Raw genomic sequence first — 21,182 nt, forward strand, 5'->3', positions numbered from 1 at the left:
TAAGACTGAAGTAGAGGTGTTAGATATCGATAATTCCAGTGTATTCAAGCTATATTTATAATAATCCCTAAGGAACTCCGGTGTATAGGACATTTGGATCAACCTTGATCAAAGTCGGTAGATTTATGGGGGATGTCGGAGGATGTGGGATAGAAGATCATCAGGTCGGATGCGGAGGTGGGGGTACATTTTCATGTCCAAGACAGAACCTGCAATTAATAATTAGGTAGTCGAGATCTTAGTAACTAGTAGATCCTCTGAACTTATGAAGCTCTTGGGCCTGTTGAAGTTTATCATTTGGCGTACAAAAAAGGAAAACACGGAAATATGGCGTGGTTGAGTGTATATTTCAATTTAATTGAGTAGATTTTATTCAAATTTGAAAAGTCTGAAACCCCATGATCAAGTCATTGACTTGTCGCATGCTTGTTTGGTCATATTTGCTCAATATTGGCTCCAAGACAGATTCACTGAGTAGGGTTGGACTATCCCGAGGCAAAAGCTCATGTAGGGAGAGCCGATCTGCCATAAGATTTGCCAGAAGCCAATATTCCGAACAAAAACGATAGAATCCATTTCTCTTCCACATGTTGCTCGGAGAGATGTCATTTTCTTCGACTAAGATGTGTGGTGACATTCCCGACCAGCTTGTAGAAGAGAAAACTTGCCATACAGTATCCCAGTTGCTCAGTGCGTTGCGAACCGAGGTCAAATTTTGGCATTTATTAATGGAGTTGTGATACTGGAAGATTTGTGAATGGATTGCTACTCAATGTTAGCGACGCGGAGTTGGAAGACAACTAGATCTTGGGGTCATAACTAACCAGAAGCCAATGCGAAGAGATTAAGTAGGCCTAGGGAAGATATAGAATATTTCAAGCAAGAAGGCATTTCCGGTTGAGAGAGTGCCTCAAATGTCTGACGAAATGACATCTCCCAGTATGTACTTTCAGGTGGGAGGTATAACTGAATCATCTGGTGACAGGAGTCTGCAGTCTCCGCCTGAAAGCATGCTTCTGGGGCTGCCATGTGGATATTCATTTCCTTGAACACCATTCGTGGGGGTAAGTTGTTGAAAATGACAAATGCAGTGTCAAGTAAGAAAATCCATGTAAATAGCCTAATAAGTTCCTCTCGTGCGGCAAATTCCTTCCATTGAAAATCGGCTCTCACAAGCATTGAATAGTTAAGATGCGTTGCTGTTGTAATCCCGATGTCTCTGGCTGTTGAGACCAGGGTAGCAAACCGAAATCGTCGAACACGGCTTTTACTGTTATCCGAGCCTTCCCAATTTTGATAAAGACAGACTATGTAGGCTGCCTGGAGAGCCTGCAGTTTGGGACGATGGATGGCCACGTTTTTAGCTGCTGGGTAGTTCATATCACTGTTAAAGTCGTCGTCGATGAAGACGATTTCTTCAACACAATTCAACCACATTCTGGCATCTTCATTGTCCGGCAAATTTGGAGAGACACTGGCACCCATCAGAGCCATTGCAGCCAGAAGCGCAGGTTTGGCGGACACCGGATCGAAGCTAGGCCTGTGCACAAAGTTGACATTGGGATGCCAAAGAGCCCAATAGAATCCGAGGTATTTCCGCAGGTTCACGGGCGAGAAGAACTTCAAACATGCATCCTTGAGGGCTGGTGACCATTGAAGTGTCACTGGGCTGTTTCTTGGCTTTACGGTAACCACTTCTTCGACAAGGAGAAGAATCTCATGAGTCTTGAGCGAGAGAGAGTCACTAAACCAGCTCTCCGGGATAGGCTTATCAGAACCAGTATCACTGAGTTCTTTGAATATGAGGGACAACATGGGAGGACCCGTCAGGCCGGCTTGTAAATGAGCGTTAGATGGGTATCGTAAAGGATCAACATTTTCAAATTCCAAAGCCGAGGCGATGTCTTCCCTCTGCTCCTGTGTTCCACAGTCAAAGCTCGAAACAAGACCTGTATTTCTTGTAAACCGTTCCAAAAATGGCAGCGAGTATGCGCAGTTCAACTGGTCCATAAATTGAACCTCGGTCGCTAATTGTGCATAATCGGGCCAGCCCAAGCTGGGGACATCCAATGTGCTTTTTCTTTTAGGAAAAATGCCAGGGGATGAACTGGAATTTCCCAGTCCCTGGCCTAAGACGTCAAAAGGTATGAAGCTGGCCGAGGGGACAGTATGACTTCGTCCGCTTGAGGCAGTAGCTGGGGCACTGTCAGATGGAGGTGCGGTAATGTCGGGATTCAGGGTGGAGTAGAAGCAAAAAACACCCTTTTTAGAGCATCCCCGACAAGGTTGTTCCGAACTGCAGGCCTTTTTGTGGTGGGCACACCGATCGCAAGCACGTCGTTTCGCGCCGGCTCTCGATGTTGTCCCCCCACATGTTCGTATGTGACGCTTTAGTACATCACCTCTCTGAAATGAGCCCTGGCATATTTTGCATTGAAAGGGTCGATCCGAGGTGTGAGAACTAGTCATATGCCGACTCAAATGTTCGCGGCGTTTATACTGCTTCGAACATATTCCGCATCGATAATTGAAGTGTTTTGAGGCTGACTCCTGCGAGGAAAGTCCATGTTGTGATATATCCCCGTCCGACATGATTTTGTTGCCATAAGGAACTCAAGGATTCGTGAGAAAACTTTCCACTGGACGAGTCCGGGGCAACATTTTGCGGGGGAGGCGACTAATTTAGAGTTGACTAGTTCGAGATAGACGGATGATGACCTCGGTAGTTGAGAATACCGAGGATTTGATTGGTGCGGAAATAGAAGGTATCCGGAATATCGTCGTCGGTCGGATATAGATGGGATCTCTCAGGTCACATTCAAAACATCAGGGTTAATTCCTTTTCCTATTCATCACATTTCAGGTGGAAATGCAAACATATTCCCATGGGCATCAATTGATTTCACATGATCAGTGTGGGCGCAGTTAAGATTAGATTCCGTGTCCAGGATCCTTTCTGCCGCCAAATGGCGGGTAGGGAATTTATAGCAGACAGGATATTATTGAACTTCGTTTTTGAGAAGATTTGTTGCAGGCGATCGGTAAAGAATGACTGGTGTGCCGGATCTGTGGAGTCCGCCGCACCGATGAAGCATACCCAAACTAGCGCATGAGATCCAACTTGTTGAGGATCAATCTGACTAACTAGTTGCTTCAAACTCTCAAGAAGCTCCCACTGAGTTTCATCTGAAGACACGCGACCAAGATAAATATGAGATGCTTTGATGAAAGCCATCCTTAGATTTAGAAGAAGGGTTTCGTCTCCTGGATCTGTAGGAACATCATAATGGATCCAATCAAGATAATTCTCAAGTGGTAGTCGAAGAGCGTTGATACCCTGGGCTTCCCCTAGAAGTGGCTGACCTAGGAACTCAAACCTTGCAAGTTTTAGTGAGAAATGACCCGAGGAGAGAATAGCGTGTATAACATACATATGCGTCTGCTGTGTCAAAAAATGCTTTGTTGAAGAGTCGATATGTCCAACATTTTGAGAGAGACACGAGAGAGTTTGAAGTAAATGACCGTACTCCGAACTGCCAGTAATGGTTTCCCCGACTAAGAGCACAATAATTGTTGCCCATGTCCCCCGATTGAAAACAAGATCGGATGTTGCCTGGAATGATTCGTGTCGGAGTTGCGAAATGATAGCTGCACGGCTTTTGTCCGCTGCCGCTTGATAGCTAGGATGGGAAAGAGCCAGGTGTTGAGTGGCGACAACACTTACTGCCTGTCTGAGGAGATCATTGTCGCAGGCAAGAGGTAGGATTATATCTCGATAGCCATTGGCAACGTGGTCCAGAACCACCATCACAGGTGCAACATGCTCGGCAACTTGATCGGGGCCATTAGTTATTGGATGAACAATCCGAGATTGTCAAAGCTTTCTTACAATGTGACATTGACATGCGGCTCTGGTGGCCCATAGGGGCAATCCAGTAAGGGATCGTTTCAGGCAAAGTCCTGACTTCACAGTCAATAGACTTGTTATCGGATACATCCAGTCCCACTAGATCAAGACCAGCCCCAAAGGCTTGATGGGGTTCAGGTCTGTCCATAGAGACATCGTGATTTTTTTTCACTTGCTTGACGTGTTCCTGTTGGCCATTCTTCCAACGGATCCTTGCTGGAGTCACAATCGAAGATTGAGGTTGAGGACCAAAGCCATCTCTGAGTTTGCCGCGCTGGGCGACGCCTGAGAAACGAATACTTCCGAATCCTGAGCAGTGTATACCTTTTTTAAGGCACTTGTTACAGGTTGGCTCTGACTTGTCGCAGATGATTCTACGTTTAGTGCATTCTCTGCAGCCTGCATGGCGATCACATTAGCATTGGCATTGCATCGCGTCAAGATTTAAATCATCGCGAACATGAACTCACTTTTACTTCTCTTTCCATAGCCAGTCACCAGCCTAGCGTTAGCACGAGAATTGACACAAACCATGACCCCGTGAGGAGATGAATTCCTTAAGAGCTATCGACAGGGGTGATAAGCAGAGAATCCTTGACGGGAGGGATCCCACGCCATGGGATGGCATATCTCAGGGTTATCTCCGCACTATGCGGGGGTCCGGGATTATCGGTCCGAAGGCGGGAAAGCCATTTTCTATACTATATGCCCCATAAACAACGTCCATTATTCAACAAACACCTCGGGATTTAAGCCAATTTTTGTTTTAGAACAGGTTATATAGACAAGAGTCATATCTACTTCTCATTTTCTTGTAGTAATCGCGGACCATAATACTTCTTGTGGGCGTATACCATCCAATTGACAATCCCACAAATTGCCATTACGCCCAAAACCGCCGCTGTATAATTCATGTTGCTTCCTGATACCGGCATTGTCGTCGGGAAATCATAGAATATCAAAACCAGAATAGCAAATCCTATCGTGGTCGTATTCACAGCAAATCCAACAAGTCTCGGTAGGCAAAAAGATCGTTCTCGAGGCAGCCAATCCTCGGATCGTTTTCTGTATAGAAGCAAAGCAGCAGGAATTGCGTATGAGATATGCTGCAGAACAAGACCAGTCCCAATAAATGCGTTAAACGCTGATGAGGATCCTAGATAGATGCAACCAATGATGAACATGATTGAAAAGTTAAAGATGAGCCCCCACACTGGGACTTGACATTGTTTGTTCATTTGACTAAGCCAATGACTCCCGATGATGGCCCTATCTCGGGCTAAAGACCAAGTCAATCTAGACGCAGTTTGCTGAGCACCTATTAGGGCAAATGTTGCTGCACAGCACAAAAGTACAACAAATATTGTAGCGGCTGTACTCGACTGAGTTGCTTGACGCCACATCTCATATATTGGGACGCTGCATGGGAAGAATTATGTTAGTTGATTCTGGATTGCTTCTAGTGTCTATAATCTTACCCTGTATTGGATGCAACCACTGCATCCAGGTCGCTAGTGCAGTATAACATGGCGATCATAAACGCAAATGAAGTGACAAATCCAATCGTCAAGGTACTCATCAATGCCCTAGGAACAACGATGGCTGCATCTATGCACTCCTCGGCAAGATGAAGTGCTCCGTCAATCCCAGCATACATGTAGTTAGGGGTGACGAGGCCTGTTAGAAAGGCAACACCTCCAGAATTCCAACCACTACCATTAAGAAATGTACCCCAAACGCTTTTAGATGGCTCATAGCTAGGAGAGGATTTTGCAAGGCAGGTAATTGTAATCGCCAGAAAACTTGCCAGAGTCACAAAGACTAGAAGTGTTAGCGAATAATCTACTAAACTTAAATGCCCAACTTACAAGAAACATCATGTATCCAGAGAGATCTTTTCAGAAGCGTTATGTTGTACAATAGAACGACACCGTTGATAGCCTGATAGATCAAGAATGAGTGCCAAGGCTGGGGGCTATAGTTCGGATTATAGAAAACGATCATCCCGACTATGCACTGGGCTGGGATGATGGCAATTCCTGTGCAGATGGCGATCCAAGAGAACATGTTCACCATACCACAGCAGTAACTCTGGAGTTAATCAGTCAAAAGAAGTATCTCACGTAACATGCTAGATGATATCTTACTAAGCCTCTGTTGATAGATTTTGGTGCCATTATCGAAGTCCAATGGTATTGTCCTCCGGCAGTAGGATAGACACTGGCGAGCTCGGCTAGAGTGAATGTGCAAGCTCCGACTAGTAGAAGCATGAGAATTGGGCCATATATGAGCGTCACTGGGCCACCTTGGGAAATAGCGAGCGCGACGGTGCCGGCCACGCCAGCCCAGCTATCACATATTACCCAACTCGCCGATATTGTCTCCAAGTAGGTCATTTTCCGGGTCCCCGTAGCTTGTATATCAAGACCTCTTATATTACCAGCCCCGACCAAACTTTCCATATGTCCATGTTCTATAATTGTCAGCTATATGGAACATGTTGCAACAAAATATCCAAGATCAGGTGTCTCAATGCCAAAGTTATGTGGAAGAGAAAAAGGTAAGGCTCACGTCTTTCGGACTCGGCCGTAGCTGTGGGACATACTGATGTTAGATCCCTGCCACATAAAATTGTAGTATTTAATGTTTCTCGAAGGAACTAGACATACCCTTTTCAATCTTTATGTCGTCCTGCTCCATGATTTATTCCTCACAGCCCAAGAGCCACAATGTAGTACTGATTCAGAGAAAATGATGATGAAGATACACTACGTGAGGAGAACACTTCATTGAAATAGGTATGACTGTGTTATCACATGAGTATCTACTTCGTATCATCATTATCAGTGGCACATATCGTTCCAAGTTCAATTTGATGATACGGTAAACTAGAAAGTGCGGGGAAGATTTATTACCAAAAACAGCAATAGTAGAGAGAAAATGGACGATCCGGGAAGTATATTTCCTGTGGCAATTACGTTGCCACGATATGAGTGGCCTTTTCTGAGTCTTTGCTCGCCAATCAATCGCATCTAATTGAGCTCACTCCAGGGCTGGTAATGAGCGGATGAGATATTCTTCGTTCTGATTCCGCCAAGCCACATATGATACATTGCTGTGCGAACTCGGACTGTTCGTGTCTCATTTTTGGTACCGTTTGCCGCTTTTTGTCATGGACTATCGTTTTCGATGACAGTTGATGATTCTCGATACAATTGGGAAATGATTGGTATCTTTTTCATTTCAGAATACTTCCTTTTATTTATTTTTACAGTACTATTAACTTCGCGTTCTCGATAACTCATCAATATAACTTCGGAGCTCATGCCCATGGGATATGTAATTATAACCACCTGGTCATGGTTACATATTAACTAATAGGTAGCTCGGTAAGAAGATTCTTATGTTGAAAATTTCATAAATTCAGTATCTTCCTCAGCTAGCATATTCATCCTCGGGAAACTCAAGTCATCCATCCGAGCAGTCATACGAAATGCCTACAACTGCGATCTGAGGGAGCTGCCAGTGGGACGAAGCTCTTCTTTCAAAGTAAAGGCCACCCTGGTCCCTTCTTCAATGGCTCCATCGATAAAGCTACGCCAACCAATTGCCCAGTCAGAATTGGCAAACAGTATGTTTCCATGTCGTTGACGCAGAGCGTCAAGAGAGTCGGAAAGTAGTCGCGGCGGCGAGAAAAACCACGCTCCCTTGGCAAATTGGTCCTTCGACCAATTGTGAAAGACCTGAAAGTTTGTACGGTTCAGCTCTTTTCTCAAAAAGGTCCATCAGACCTGGGAAGTAGACCTACCAAACGTTGAATATCCATCTTTCCAGGCGCCATACTTGTAACGGCTGATTTTGTGGCATCGATATCTTCTTCGGGCTGAATATGATTGAAATAGCCTCCAAAGCATACGACGTGCGTGTTTCCAGCTGGTGTGGTCCCGTCTCCAATGGCATAAGTGAGCTTGTTGAACGGATAAGTGATCCCAGTCCAGGAACGCATATCTTTGTTGGATATCTCAGCATGCACCTTGACACACTGATTAACATGGCCGATTTTCGTTGCCTGCGCACGGTTTTGATCAAGCGGAGGGTTGAATTCAACATCGCTCAGCACGTTCAGTGGGATTGTGGAGATCAAACGCGATGCTGTATATATGCGACCATCGCGCGTTGTGAGTGTTACCTGTTCCCCTTCGTCGTGAATCGACTTCACTGGACTATTGAACGCATATGATAGGTTTCCTGATGACATCGCTTCGTTGAAGAATTTAATGGCAAATGAAGACTGGCCGCCTTTAAACTTGTATGAGATGAGGCAATCCATGCATCCCTGGTAATTATAGCCACCCAACGCCCACCAGTGCAAGAATTCAAAGAGACTTGTTGTCTCGAGAGTCCCGCAACTGCATAGCAGAATGAAGCTCTCCACAGACGCGCGTTCATTTGGTGTCAGAGTCTGACTGATCTCGTTTAGGCGGTCTAAAACGGACATTCGGTCATATTTGCGTGCCTCGGGGTTATGAAATCCAGCGTGAGGGAAAGGTATAAGTGTGCGACACATGTTGCCATCAACGTTGACAAATTTTTCCAGGGCTGTAGCGAGAAGGTTATCCTATTCAGCTAGTTAGTTACCATAAGCCAGAATATATTTCAAGATACTGGATACATACCTCTTCCTCGTGGCTCATTGTTGTAACTCCATGGTCAGTGCGTAACTCGAAGTGATTGACACCACGAGAAAAGTCAAATGATGATTCAAGTTCGCCTCTCATCTGATATCTCGAAATCTCGCGCCAAACATGAGGTTGGTGCCAATGAACCCAAGTACCCCCCATCTCAAAAGGATACCCTTCGATATTTGATGACCAGGATCTTCCTCCAATCCGATCCCGCGCTTCCACCAGAAGGACGCGTAGTCCTGTCACGCAGAATTTAGAGTTAGAAATGTATTTTGTGTACAGGCAAAAAATGGAACATACCAGCCACACACATATCTCGAGCAGCCGTTAGGCCAGAATATCCGCTTCCAACAACGATGACATCCCATGGTTTGTCTGTCTGTATTTTCCTTGGTGGTGAAATTACACCGATAGATGGAACACCTTGTTTTAGACCATCACTAGGCGTCCACTGGAATCCGTCCCGGGATGTCATTTTGGGAAATGATATTCAAGTTGTAGACAGCGTAGGAGTTGAAATGAAAGTATTCAGGAGTCGAATTGACTATATGCTCGTGAGAGCGTCAACTGTTCAATGCGGATTATCCCTGTAAAGATTTATGGAAAATTTGGACAGCCGGATCAAGCGAAATATTTATATGTGCCAATGGCAGCTGTGGACACTGACATGCAATCACCGGTGGGCCATTCCATATTGTTTGAGGAGTATGAGCAGCCGCACCTTTTGATCACCGATCTGAATTACAGAAAGCAGACGAAAAGGGTAGTTCGAAAGAGAGCATGAAAGATAAGACCAAGACCCAGGAACTATTCTTCGCTCCGAACGTCTGCAGAAGATATCCTGTAGCCAATCTCGACCTTGAATCCGAGTGATGTGGATCCAACTCCAAAGTTACCGTTTTGGGTAGTAAATGTGAGATTTAATCCAGTCGTGGTAGTTGTAACCTTCAAACAAATACCAGTAAGCTGATTGGTCCACAATTCTGACTATAATTGGTAGCATCCAAGACATGAGGGGCCTTTGAAAGTGGGATTTAGCTAGCATCCAGTCCATATCAGTCCAGTTCGGTAGTAGATGCTGTGCACTTTACCCCCCACCCCGCAATCATGAGGCAAATTGGCGATGAGATTGATCGTTTAGTCACACTGCGCCCTGTTTAGAGAAGCATAGAGCATTTACATACTCCCGGAATTAGCATGTGACGGACCCAAAAGATATTCCGGGGTAAAAAAGGTTTCCGGGGTAAAAACCATCTTCGACTGTTCCGCCGGTCAAACGTCGCTCCGTCACTTTCCCCGCATTTCATCTTTCCCTCATCTTCACTCTTAATCAATTTACAACACACTTGAAGTGTGAGGAATTATTTCCGCTCTAGAGATGTCGGTTGAATCGAGTCAAGGTATCAAACGCATCAGACAAGCTTGTGCGAACTGCAGGTAAACTACCCGCCACTCAAAGGGCTTATCGGTAGCATTGCCGAACGCTCGGACTAACGTTTGTTTGTGTGACGTGAAAATGCAGGCGCAAAAAGACCAAATGCTCTGGAGAACGCCCTGTTTGTTTCCATTGTCGCCGAAGTCGACTGTCATGTCTCTATGAGCCTTATGCGGCGACCATTTTGGCGGAGCCAACACTGTCAATGCCAGTAACAACCAATGTTCAAGAGTCCAACAATGTATATTACCTTGATCCTGTCTGTGCTGGATTGAAGCTGAAAAGAACCATAGTCAGAGCTTCTTTATAGGATCAGCACCATTGAGTCCCGACTCGCAGAGCTTACAGAGCAGTCGACGAGAAGAAGCGAGTGTGTTTCTCCTCCACGAAAAGGAATTTGAACCGTGTTAGGTTGACATATCGAACTTTAGGGATATTTCTTTGAACGCGCCAAATAGCGAAGAAAATAGTCTGCCACCAATCAGGGACTCGAATTGGCAAACAACGCCCGAACATTCAATCAACTATTCGTATGCCATTTTCTTTCGTCGAATAAGGCGGCTGATACAACCCTACCGCGACTGACAATGTCATTCCCATTGTCTCTAGATCATATCCACCATTCCCAGTCCTTCGCTCCGTCATCGATACATATTTTTCACGTTGCCATAACCAACCTTATTCTTTTTTCCATGAGGCGTCGTTTCGACAAAGACTTGCGAGTGGTGATTTGCCTCGCTGCTTGGTTCTAGCCATCCTATCCTGCGCAGTGAAGTTCTCCGATCATGAATATTTCGCGGGAAACCCCCAAGCTTCTTTCGAATACGCGAGGGAGTCATGGCTATCAGTACTCACGGAGCATATGGCAGTAGAAGAAAAGCTGAATTTACATGTTGTGCAAACAGTCAACCTGCTCGCGGTTGTTGACTATACAGGTGAGAAACTTCTATGATTCTCGAATAAAGCGAAACTAATATTCTTGATCATAGCTGGGCGTGTAAGCTCTGGATGGCTGAAAATTGGTCTTACTGCGCGGATTTCGCAAGACTTGCGCTTGATGATGGAGCCCAGCGTTTATCTATCTCATTTGGAACAAGAAGAGCGACGCCGGACCTTTTGGTCTGCTTACCTTATAGACAAACTGATTTCCTGCGGCCAAGGCCGTCCGATTGTTATGCAAGATGATGATTGCTCAGTACAGCTTCCTTGCGACGAGAACATCTTCCAGAATGGCACGTGGAAGAAGACCAACACGTTGGGTGAGTTATTGAATTGGAACGCTAAGATCATTGAGAATCCGAGTCCATTCGCCTTGGTAATATTGATGGCCTCGATAATTGGCCGCTGTACGCGATATGTCCATCGGGAAAAAAGAGTCAATTCAAGTTCCCCCATGGGATACCAAGTCGGAGTTCTCAGCTATCAAATCAGCTTTGCTTCTCTTGGAGTCCTATTCCAAGATTGGTGATCAGACAATTCCAGACATTGTCCATGACCTTCATCCGGGTGAGATGAGTCAATTAATCTATGCTCATACTCTATTTCACCTTTGTCATTGTCTTCTGAATCATCCGTTCTTGGTACGATTACGCTTGAAACCATTTGCAAAAGCCCCAAGTAGCTTCTCAGCCCGGGCGCTCGAGGATGGAGCTCATCATGCTAGGGAGCTTCTAGATCTTTTGAATGAAGCCACTCAAGCTGGGTGTCGGGTTGAATCCTCCTTTTATGCATACTGCATTGCGATTGCTGGATCAATAAACTCCCTTGCTTGCCATTTCGATCATCAGAAAGTATCACGTCGTCAGTCTGACGCTCTGTGCTATTTTCAACAGAGCCTCGATTCCCTTAACACACTGGGAAGATTTTGGACACACTCTGCAAATATGGTAAGCCATCTTTGCTCGTCGAAGTTAACCTGGCTAACTCTTTGTAGGCAATTCGCCTCAATGATTTTCACAGCATTGCCGATCAGTTTTCCGGTCTTCTTGACCCGGCACGTCTGACAGAAGATCTTGATCCTTATCATGAAGAGATCATGTGGTCAATGATAGATTATGGTATCCTAGGCTCAGATCCTCACAAAAAGCCTCTTGTGCCCCTGTCCAGCATGTCGGGTCTTCCTTCGCCTGATTCATGGGCACTTCAGGCGGGCTTCAATTTCAGTGCTCCGCCTCGAGAATCATCGAGTAATGCTGGCATTTTCGATAATCTATCCCCTACCATGCGACTAAATGAAGTCGAGCATCTCCTGGACTGCAGTCCTGGTACCAATGGCTTGGTCTAAATGGTGCTCTCGGCGAACCTTGGCCTCGGACCGTCGGACCGACAGCCTGGAATCTAGCATGCCTAAATTAGAAACAAAGCTATGGCGTTTCTAATAACAAATGGATGCTATCTAGCCTCACACTTTCTAGTTTGCATGTACAATATCGAAATGGCACCAAACAATCATATTGACCCATGGAAATCCGTGCTATCTGGAACGGGCGCGGCTATTCTTGCAAACTTCCTTGTCTATCCACTAGATATGTATGCCATTGTTTCTTTCGTCGGCTTCAAATCAACATAACCTCGAGACGGCTCTAATCTATCCACAGCGTCAAAACTAGACTCCAGGTTCATATCCAGCACCCCAAAACGGACATATCAATCGAATGTGGATCGGATAACGACCAGAATTCCAAAAATATCTGGAACACTGTCCTCAAGATCATTCAGGAGGATGGCGTGCAGGGGCTTTACCATGGATTGGAAAGTTCCATGCTCGGGACAGCTTCTATGAATTTCGCATATTTCTACTGGTCCGCCGTTGCGAGAACAATATATCGTGAAATCCTTCAGGCTCGCGGCCTTTCCGGTTCCAACAGCATTGTGAAAGAATTAGGTCTAGGTGCTGCAGGTGGTGCTATGGCCCAACTCTGTACAACCCCCATTTCTACCATTTCTACGAGACAGCAGGTTGGAAAAAGAGTGACCGGAAGAAGATCAATGTGGGCATGCACTAAAGCAATTGTGGGAAGTGATGATGGATGGACTGGGCTGTGGACCGGGCTCAAAGTGAACCTCATCCTCGTCGTTAACCCGATGATAACCTATGGGGTATATCAATGGCTACGGAACATTTTACTCAACGTGAGAAAAGAACTCGGCTCTTTCGATGCATTTTGTAAGTTTTTAGTCGGCCCATTCATTATTTATTAAACGCTTTTCTGATCTGAAGTAGTACTTGGCGCTCTATCGAAAATAATAGCCACAATTGTGACCCATCCGCTTATAGTTGCGAAAACTACTTTGCAGTCGAAGTCAGTGGGACATGAAGGTGGTAAGCCATTTAAAGGCTTCACAGACGTCCTCATATTCATATTTCGAAACGAAGGATTTCTGAGGCTGTACAAGGGCCTTGTTCCCCAAATCACCAAGGGATTTCTCGTTCAGGGATTGATGATGCTTTTCAAAGAGAGGTAAGGTACCATTTACAAGTTGCAGAAGCCTATTACTTACAATCCTACAGAATGGAAACGCTCCTGGTGATGGCTACAAAAAAGTTGGCTGCGTCTAAGTAAATCGGGAGGATGATAGATTGTTCGGATTAAATCCCAATGGCCGCGGACAAAGTTTTCTTGTTATATGCTGTCCAGGACAAGACAGATAAATGAGACTTTTTTTTTGAGTGTTAGCAACACGCAGTCGTCAACTTCAAGTAGTCAGGGTATGTTGGTGCTATATAGCAACCAATGGTCTGTAGAATACAAACTAGACTATTGTTCAATTTCAAAGTCCTAGAGACCAGAGACCAGGTCTCCTGCTAGTGTTCTCAAGGCATTGGCCGCTAGACACAACAGCGAAAACGATAATTTATTGCTTTTGCTCTATTCGCGGTATATATTTGGTGTCAAAATGTTCCAGTAGAACATTTTCACACTTGCCCAGCAACATTTTCGCACTGGTGGATATGCAATCATTTCTTCTATCAAGTCTCTCGAGTGCTGACTCGGTGAACGGTCAAGTGGGGAAAAGATATGCCAGTCATCAGAATTGGTACAAATCGCAGAGTAAACACAGAGAACTTTCGAATTAGCCTCAAGTTTTCATTTCTCCCATCCGGCACCACCTTTCCCCGTACTCGGCCTGCCTTGTAGATCTTCCCCACAGCGCAGGCAGGCCGGTCCGGCATCCCCGGAGTTCGGTCCGGTGATGGATCAACACGAACAATATACAGGGTAAAATAGAAGCCATGAGTGGTCTGATAAAACCCTCATTAATCGTATGGTGGTCTTTGATAATCGAAGAAACACCACAAAATGACTGTCTCGAGAATCCCTTTCGCTGATCCGCTTTGGCTTAATCGCCAAAGCAGTCCTTACTACAAAGAATCTCATCGCCGCTTGCAACGAGAGGTTCGGGAATATGTCGATAACAATATAACCCCATTCTGCGTATGTGAGCTCCTTTCACCATATGGATTCTCTACACGTCTTCGAATCTCACCTCTAACAATTAGTAGGAAGATTGGGAGAAAGCAGGCTACATCCCCGCAGAGGTTCGATACCACTCAGGACTATGCATGATCCGTGATACAGAAATGCTAAGGATTTATTCACGACTTTAGGCCCAAAATAAACACGCGGAGCTGGGTTACACGGCAGTTGCCTCTTTCCCGCTGGCATCCGAGTATCTAGGTGGCCAACGTCTACCAGGCGATATTAACCCTCGAGAATGGGACGGATTCCATGATTTGATTGTCATCGATGAGCTAGCTCGATGTGGCTATCTTGGTGTTGTCTGGGGATTAGGATGCGGCAATTCTATCGGCGGTCCCCCTGTAGTACAATTTGGCAACGAGGAACAGAAGTGTCGATTTCTTCCAGACATGTTGCAGGGTAAAATTAGATTTTGCTTGGGAGTCACGGAACCGGATGGTATGTCTTGCCTCCTCTCAACAATCCTCAGATTCATCTAGAATTTCTGGGCTAACTGGCTCTAGCCGGCTCTGATGTTGCCGGAATCACCACCACAGCAGAGCGCAAGGGCAATGTATACATCGTCAATGGTGCAAAGAAGTGGATTACCAACGGATTGTGGGCCGATTATTGCACAGCTGCTGTCCGGACAGGCGATCGTCCCCAGGATATCTCAGCTCTCATTATTCCACTCAAGGTAGCCGGAGTCACCTGTAGGAGACTACACAACTCGGGAGTCCATGCTAGTGGTATGTCGTGCTACCGTGCATAATTGAATTTGGCTAAATATGTTATTAGGATCTACATACATTGAATTCGATCAAGTCGAAGTTCCAGTGGGAAATCTCCTTGGCGAAGAAAACAAGGGATTTCATGTGATCATGAACAGTATGTTACTGGTATCAAGTCACACTGCATTGCTTTACGCTAATATTAATAGACTTCAACCACGAGCGGCTCTGGCTTGCATGCACCTCGCTTCGCATGGCCCGAGTGTGTGCTGAAGACGCATACCAGCATGCTATTGCCCGTGAAACCTTTGGGAAGAAACTGATTGAAAATCAGGTTATTCGCTCAAAATTCTCCAGCATGGCCCGGAGCTTAGATTCTGCCTACGCATGGATGGAGCAGCTTGTATACATCCACCATGACTCTAAGAACAGCGGTTCTGGCGCCGGTATGGGAGGTTTATTCGCAAATCTCAAGGTCCTTGCGGGTCGAACTCTCGAAATGGTGAACAGAGAGTCCCAGCAGGTAATGGGAGGTCTTGGATACTCGAAGAATGGCCGTGGATCGCGAATCGAGCAGGTGAGTCGCGATGTAAGGGTTATGGTTGTGGGTGGAGGAAGTGAAGAGATTCTGTCTGAGCTGGCCGTCAATCAAGAAATCAAACACATGAAGAAGCACAGCAAGCTTTGAGTGTGATGTAAATACGTGTTCAATTGACTTGATTAACTTATACTCTACCTATTGCACTTACCAACTAAATACCAGATAAATTATCTTGATGTGCGCAAAATCATAATAGAGACCCCTAGTAATAGTAGGGTTGCCACACTCACGCTCATCTCCACTCATAAGTTGTAAGTTGAGTTCGCTTCAAAATATCTAATTTTCTGGTTCGAGGGGATTTTCAATCTAGATTATTGCCAGACGGCGACTGCGTCTCTACTGTTAAAATTTACTGTTATTTTTGCAACTGGCCATCCATATATACTGTTGATAGACTCGGAGAAGAGATATTACCACTTACTTCGAAAGTTCAGGGTCCTCGAACATAATCTTTCCGATGCGTGATATCCAAGAATTTGATGAGCTACATGTTTAAATAACCGAACAAAGAACCTTTCCATCTTCAACTGCATCCCCTTCCTTCCAATTTGTCTCAAACGTTCCTGATGATGCGGCAGCTATGTTGATTTCCATTTTCATGCTTTCTATAATCATGACAGAGTCTCCAGCATTGACATAGTCTCCCTTACTCTTCAGGATTGACAGAACTTTACATGGCATCGGAGCAGTCACTGTCTTTTGTTCCGGTTCATTCTTAGCATTTGTAAGAGATCTTACACTCCCTGCAAATGAAAGCAGTGTGTCGCGCTTCAATTCAACGTAGGTCCCGATTTCTGGCAGATGGCAGAATACTCGCTGACTTCGGTCAATTTGCCCGGCAAGTGTATGTGGGTGAATTGAGGGAAGGCAAACATATGCAGTCACTTTCTGCCTGTTGATTGACACGCTGATTTTAGAAGAAAAGCATGATTCAAAATTGGCCGTGCTTCCCTCAGCTGGTTGCCATTCATCAATTCGAACTCTGTATGGAGATGAGTTCTCATATTTTCCACTGCGAAGCTCTTGGCTTATATTGTTGTACTTGATAGAGACTTCAGTAGCAGCAGACTTTGAATCACTCTGCAGATGATTCTCTTGTGGCACAGGCACCAGAAAGGCTTCGTCCAGTGCCGTTGAGGACTTGTGTTCTTCAGCTTTCCAAAGGCACAGTGAACTTTGAACATTCTTATCAACGTTAACGTATGGCGAATCCAACATTGTAATCACATCGCAGTGAATATTTACAGGATCAAGTCTTTGGTTTCGAAATTGTCTTCTGACATTGTGGAAAGGCTTCGATTTTGTCCCCTTTAGGACATGTTTGGCCAGGCTTCGAACCGTGAGGCTCGAGATAATTGAAAGAATAGGCTCGATTTCAGCTGCCCTTGGGAGAAAGGGTGGATGTAGAAGGCTCCCAAGGTTGTTAGGTATGAAAGAGGTGGTATACGCAGGATTTCGGAACTCTTTGTTTGACAGGCAAGCCTGCAGAAAGAGTTGGTTTGTTTTAACTCCAACACAAGCAGTGTTCGCAAGGACCTTTTGCATTCTCTCTATTGCCAGCGATCGTGTGGGTGCCCACACAACTAGCTTCGCGATCATGGAATCAAAGTAGATCGAAACAGAAGATCCGGTCTGAATGGCTGTTTCATAGCGAATATCTCTCCCTGAGGATAGATCATTACCGGCTGGGAGCCACATATGAACTTTGCCATGCTCCGGCAAAAAGTTGTTCTTTGGGTTTTCCGCTGTCAGACGACACTCAATGGATGCGCCAGTTTGAGTGATCTCACCCAAGGCTGGGATTGTATTGAGGTTTCCACCAGCTGCCACGAAAAATTGTAAAGAAACAAGATCAAATCCTGTTACCTCTTCGGTAATAGGATGCTCAACCTGCAAACGTGCATTGACTTCTAAGAAATAGAATCTTTCCGTTGACACATCGAAAATGAACTCAACTGTACCAGCATTCTCGTAGCCAATTAAAGAGGCAATACGGACTGCTGTATCGCTCATTTCCTGTCGAGTCTTCTGCGATAGGAATGGACAAGGTGTTTCTTCAATGACCTTTTGATGTCGTCTTTGCACTGAACAGTCTCTATCGAAAAATGACACGACTCTGCCATGCGAATCCCCCATGATCTGAATTTCCACGTGCTTGCTATTCTCGATGTACTTTTCCAGAATACAGTCGCTGGAGCCGAACGAACGATTTGCCTCCGATTGTGCTCGTGCAAGTTCATCTTTCAACTGACCAGGTTCTCTGACAACACGCATTCCCTTGCCACCTCCTCCAGCAGAAGCTTTGACCATTATAGGGAACCCAATCTCCTCCGCTGCTACTCCAAGGGCTTCTACATCTTGGCTGGATCCCGAAAACCCAGGAATCAATGGAACCTCCGGTGCATGCTCACATAGAAACACCTTTGATGCTCTCTTGTCGCCCAAGGACGACATTGCACTTGCAGAAGGTCCGATGAATATAAGACCGGCCTCACGAACACGATTTGCAAAGTCGGCATTCTCACTGAGATATCCATATCCAGGGTGAACAGCCTGTGCACCTGCTGAAACTGCAGTCTGGACAAGCAAATTCATATCCAGAAAAGGATTCACTTTGCTTCTATCAATGCTTCCAATATTGATAGCCTCGTCGGCATCTGTGACGTGCCGTGAATATGCATCCCTTTAAATTGAGATTAGCTCTGATTTCATCTCTAATTTTAGATTTTCAATCACACTTACTCGTCGGCATATACAGCGATGCTCTTCATATGCAACTTCCGACAGGTCTTGATTATTCGGCACGCGATCTCGCCCCGGTTGGCGATGAGGACTTTCCTAATGACAGGACGGCCATCATCCCTCAGAGGAGGCTGCGCTACATAAAGCGGCCGGCAAAATGGGGATGCATTCCCATCTGCGAAGATATTTGTGCTTGTAATTCCAGGCATCATATAGTGATTCGAATGGGCGTTATAGTTTCCTCCCTCGATCCCGCAAAGACTCGAAACGAGGGTTCCAGAGCGCATAATAATGGTCTTCGCCTACCAGGCACGGTCATCATACCAATATTCACGTACAAGATCACCTCGGACCGCCAAATGAAGTAAATGCAACGGACCGTACTCTTTTCTCGACGTGATTGGCTGATCGTCTTAACTTCGCCCTCTTCGGTCCGGGCGGGTTCGCAGCAGCGAGTGGAGCATCGGTCCGTAGGAAAATACCAATTGAACAAGTGGAATGTTTAGTAATTAGGGCTCGAGATACAGTTGCTTGTTCACTACTCGGTCTTCATCAATTTGTGTTAGCAATGCCTGAGACTTATTGGGATTCTCGATGCTATTGATTTCAAAGTATATGTCTTATTTTTACCTACAAAGAGCTCCGTGGCTGTGAATACCAGTAGAAGAGTAACCTAAAGAATCACAATTTGTATTCATTGAAATATCGAGGCCTTAGTATCCCATCAGTTTAAATCCTTGCTAGCCCCTTGTGCGCCTCTGCCCCATTGACACTCTGGAGAGAGACCACTTCCAAGCACATTCCAAGCACGTCCCGAGTATCACGAGGGTCAATGATACCATCATCAATCAGCGACGAGCTAGTCGAATAACATTCCGCATCCTTCTGTGCCGTAGTCTTGAATTCCTGTACCTGTTTTTGCAGCTTTTCAGTTGAAATGTCTTTACCCTTCGATTGAGCACTTTTCGTTTGCACAGTCTCCATGACACCAGCAAGCTGATCGGGACCCATGACGCTACATTTCCCAGTTGGCCAAGTGAAAAGGAACCTTGGCTTATATGCTCTTCCGCACATAGCATAGTTTCCGGCTCCGTATGAGGCCCCCAATATTATAGATATATGGGGAACCTTTGAACAGCTGACAGCAGATACCAGCTGGGCGCCCATCTTTATGATACCTGCATGCTCTGCTTTTGCTCCAACCATAAAACCTGTGACGTTGTGAAGGAAGATGATAGAAATATTTTGTTGATTGCATGTTCGGATGAATGTCGCAGCCTTTGCGGCCTCATTCGGGTTTATTACCGAGATTTGGTTTGCGACAATACCAACGGGGTACCCTAATGTCATAATCAGCACGTCATGCTTTGACAGATGTTGGTGGTCTTATAATACCCATAATATGAGCCCAAGCCGTAATGACATTCGGTCCATATTTTGGCTTGAATGTTGAAAGACGCGAATCATCAACAAGGCGAAGCAAAACTTCCCTCATGTCGAATGGTTTGCGGATATCAGGATTAACGAGGGATAGGAGATCTTCAGCTGGGTAACGCGGTGCAGTGGCTTGTATTAGCCCAGGAGTTGGTCGAGCGCGCATTTGAAGAGATGCAACCCATTCCCGAGTCTTCTGAATAGCGTCGAATCTGGTGCTCTCATGTAAGCAAAATACCCATAGTAGAGATAGAAGAAACTCACTCGTCGACCGCAATCTGATCAGCGAGACCTGTCATTGTAGCATGTACTTTAGCTCCTCCTAACTCCTCGGCCTCGATCACCTCCCCAGTAGCCATTTTTACCAAGGGGGGACCACCGAGGAAAGCTTGCCCTTGGTTCTCCACGAATATCGTATAGTCAGACAAGGCCGGGTGATATGCGCCACCTGCAGTCGATGATCCAAACACGATAGCACAAGATGGCTGTCCCTTTGCGGATCTCTGCGCAAGGTCGTGAAAAAGTTGGCCGCCTTTATGGAAGACGTTACGCTGTTGTGGTAAGAACACGCCAGCAGATTGGACCAGGGAAATGAGAGGAAGATCGTTCTCCATCGAGATTTCCAGACAGCGATTGACCTTCAGAACTAATTAAGTGTCAACTTCAAGTTTCCTTTTCTTGGTACTTGGGAGTATTGTCGTACCTGTCATGACATTCCATGCTCCACCTTGAGAAGTAGGCACATGGGATAGCAGAAAACATGGTTTCCCACACACATTCCCAATCCCAGCAATTATATTTGCACCGGGTGTAGAATCTTCATTTTCGTACCCAGCAAATGCACAAACCTCCAAGAATGGTGAGTCTTGATCTAGCAAAAGGGAGATTCGGTCGCGGGCTTTATGGTCAGCAGTAAACAGAGTCATTTCGATGCAATTTGAACTTACGTAAAAGTTGTCCACGGCTTTGATGTCGACGAAGAGAACTTTCATTCCCTTCGACGGCAACTTTCTGAAGTGCATCTTCGAACTTATCAAGGATCGGATCCCAACTTGCTCTATTCGCCAGGAATTGCTCTCCCCGAAGGTCCACATTAGTGTTGATAATAGGGTACGATGACTCGCTCGCCATGATGAATATATCGGATTGGATAAATCTCAGAAGTGTTTCTAAAGGGCCATATGAAT

At 45.5% G+C, this 21,182-nt stretch overlaps 8 protein-coding genes across 8 annotated transcripts; 3 read left to right on the top strand and 5 right to left on the bottom strand.

Moving 5' to 3' along the window:
* Positions 1–373: 373 nt before the first annotated feature.
* On the bottom strand, positions 374–4,312 carry N7469_004891 (uncharacterized protein; the record flags this gene model as incomplete). Its single annotated transcript, XM_056643811.1, has 6 exons — positions 374–765; positions 825–2,262; positions 3,098–3,377; positions 3,432–3,831; positions 3,890–4,216; positions 4,267–4,312. The coding sequence occupies 6 exons, from the start codon at positions 4,310–4,312 to the stop codon at positions 374–376; spliced, it is 2,883 nt and encodes a 960-aa protein (XP_056503223.1).
* Positions 4,313–4,704: 392 nt separating this feature from the next.
* N7469_004892 (putative choline transport protein) lies at positions 4,705–6,607 on the bottom strand (the record flags this gene model as incomplete). The annotated part of the gene is made up of 5 exons (XM_056643812.1): positions 4,705–5,326; positions 5,386–5,728; positions 5,776–5,998; positions 6,055–6,380; positions 6,577–6,607. 5 exons carry the CDS (start codon positions 6,605–6,607, stop codon positions 4,705–4,707), a joined length of 1,545 nt encoding a protein of 514 aa, XP_056503224.1.
* A 797-nt stretch (positions 6,608–7,404) lies between these two features.
* N7469_004893 (flavin monoamine oxidase family protein) lies at positions 7,405–9,067 on the bottom strand (the record flags this gene model as incomplete). Its single annotated transcript, XM_056643813.1, has 4 exons — positions 7,405–7,650; positions 7,716–8,525; positions 8,584–8,831; positions 8,893–9,067. 4 exons carry the CDS (start codon positions 9,065–9,067, stop codon positions 7,405–7,407), a joined length of 1,479 nt encoding a protein of 492 aa, XP_056503225.1.
* Positions 9,068–11,910: 2,843 nt separating this feature from the next.
* N7469_004894 (Zn(II)2Cys6 transcription factor) lies at positions 11,911–12,311 on the top strand (the record flags this gene model as incomplete). The annotated part of the gene is made up of 2 exons (XM_056643814.1): positions 11,911–11,913; positions 11,961–12,311. The coding sequence occupies 2 exons, from the start codon at positions 11,911–11,913 to the stop codon at positions 12,309–12,311; spliced, it is 354 nt and encodes a 117-aa protein (XP_056503226.1).
* An 81-nt stretch (positions 12,312–12,392) lies between these two features.
* N7469_004895 (uncharacterized protein) lies at positions 12,393–13,590 on the top strand (the record flags this gene model as incomplete). Its single annotated transcript, XM_056643815.1, has 4 exons — positions 12,393–12,556; positions 12,625–13,193; positions 13,251–13,488; positions 13,539–13,590. 4 exons carry the CDS (start codon positions 12,393–12,395, stop codon positions 13,588–13,590), a joined length of 1,023 nt encoding a protein of 340 aa, XP_056503227.1.
* A 738-nt stretch (positions 13,591–14,328) lies between these two features.
* N7469_004896 (acyl-CoA dehydrogenase family protein) lies at positions 14,329–15,906 on the top strand (the record flags this gene model as incomplete). Its single annotated transcript, XM_056643816.1, has 6 exons — positions 14,329–14,463; positions 14,532–14,567; positions 14,637–14,946; positions 15,012–15,236; positions 15,286–15,375; positions 15,428–15,906. 6 exons carry the CDS (start codon positions 14,329–14,331, stop codon positions 15,904–15,906), a joined length of 1,275 nt encoding a protein of 424 aa, XP_056503228.1.
* A 405-nt stretch (positions 15,907–16,311) lies between these two features.
* Positions 16,312–18,770, bottom strand: N7469_004897 (acetyl/propionyl/methylcrotonyl-CoA carboxylase subunit alpha; the record flags this gene model as incomplete). Its single annotated transcript, XM_056643817.1, has 2 exons — positions 16,312–18,502; positions 18,562–18,770. 2 exons carry the CDS (start codon positions 18,768–18,770, stop codon positions 16,312–16,314), a joined length of 2,400 nt encoding a protein of 799 aa, XP_056503229.1.
* Positions 18,771–19,290: 520 nt separating this feature from the next.
* N7469_004898 (acyl-CoA carboxylase subunit beta) lies at positions 19,291–21,126 on the bottom strand (the record flags this gene model as incomplete). Its single annotated transcript, XM_056643818.1, has 5 exons — positions 19,291–19,901; positions 19,957–20,207; positions 20,260–20,641; positions 20,699–20,893; positions 20,943–21,126. The coding sequence occupies 5 exons, from the start codon at positions 21,124–21,126 to the stop codon at positions 19,291–19,293; spliced, it is 1,623 nt and encodes a 540-aa protein (XP_056503230.1).
* Positions 21,127–21,182: the final 56 nt, after the last annotated feature.

This window comes from Penicillium citrinum (assembly GCF_028827155.1).
Source record: "Penicillium citrinum strain IBT 23319 chromosome Unknown utg000003l:1.0-4596430.0:1.0-4598250.0, whole genome shotgun sequence".
Taxonomy (NCBI): domain Eukaryota; kingdom Fungi; phylum Ascomycota; class Eurotiomycetes; order Eurotiales; family Aspergillaceae; genus Penicillium; species Penicillium citrinum.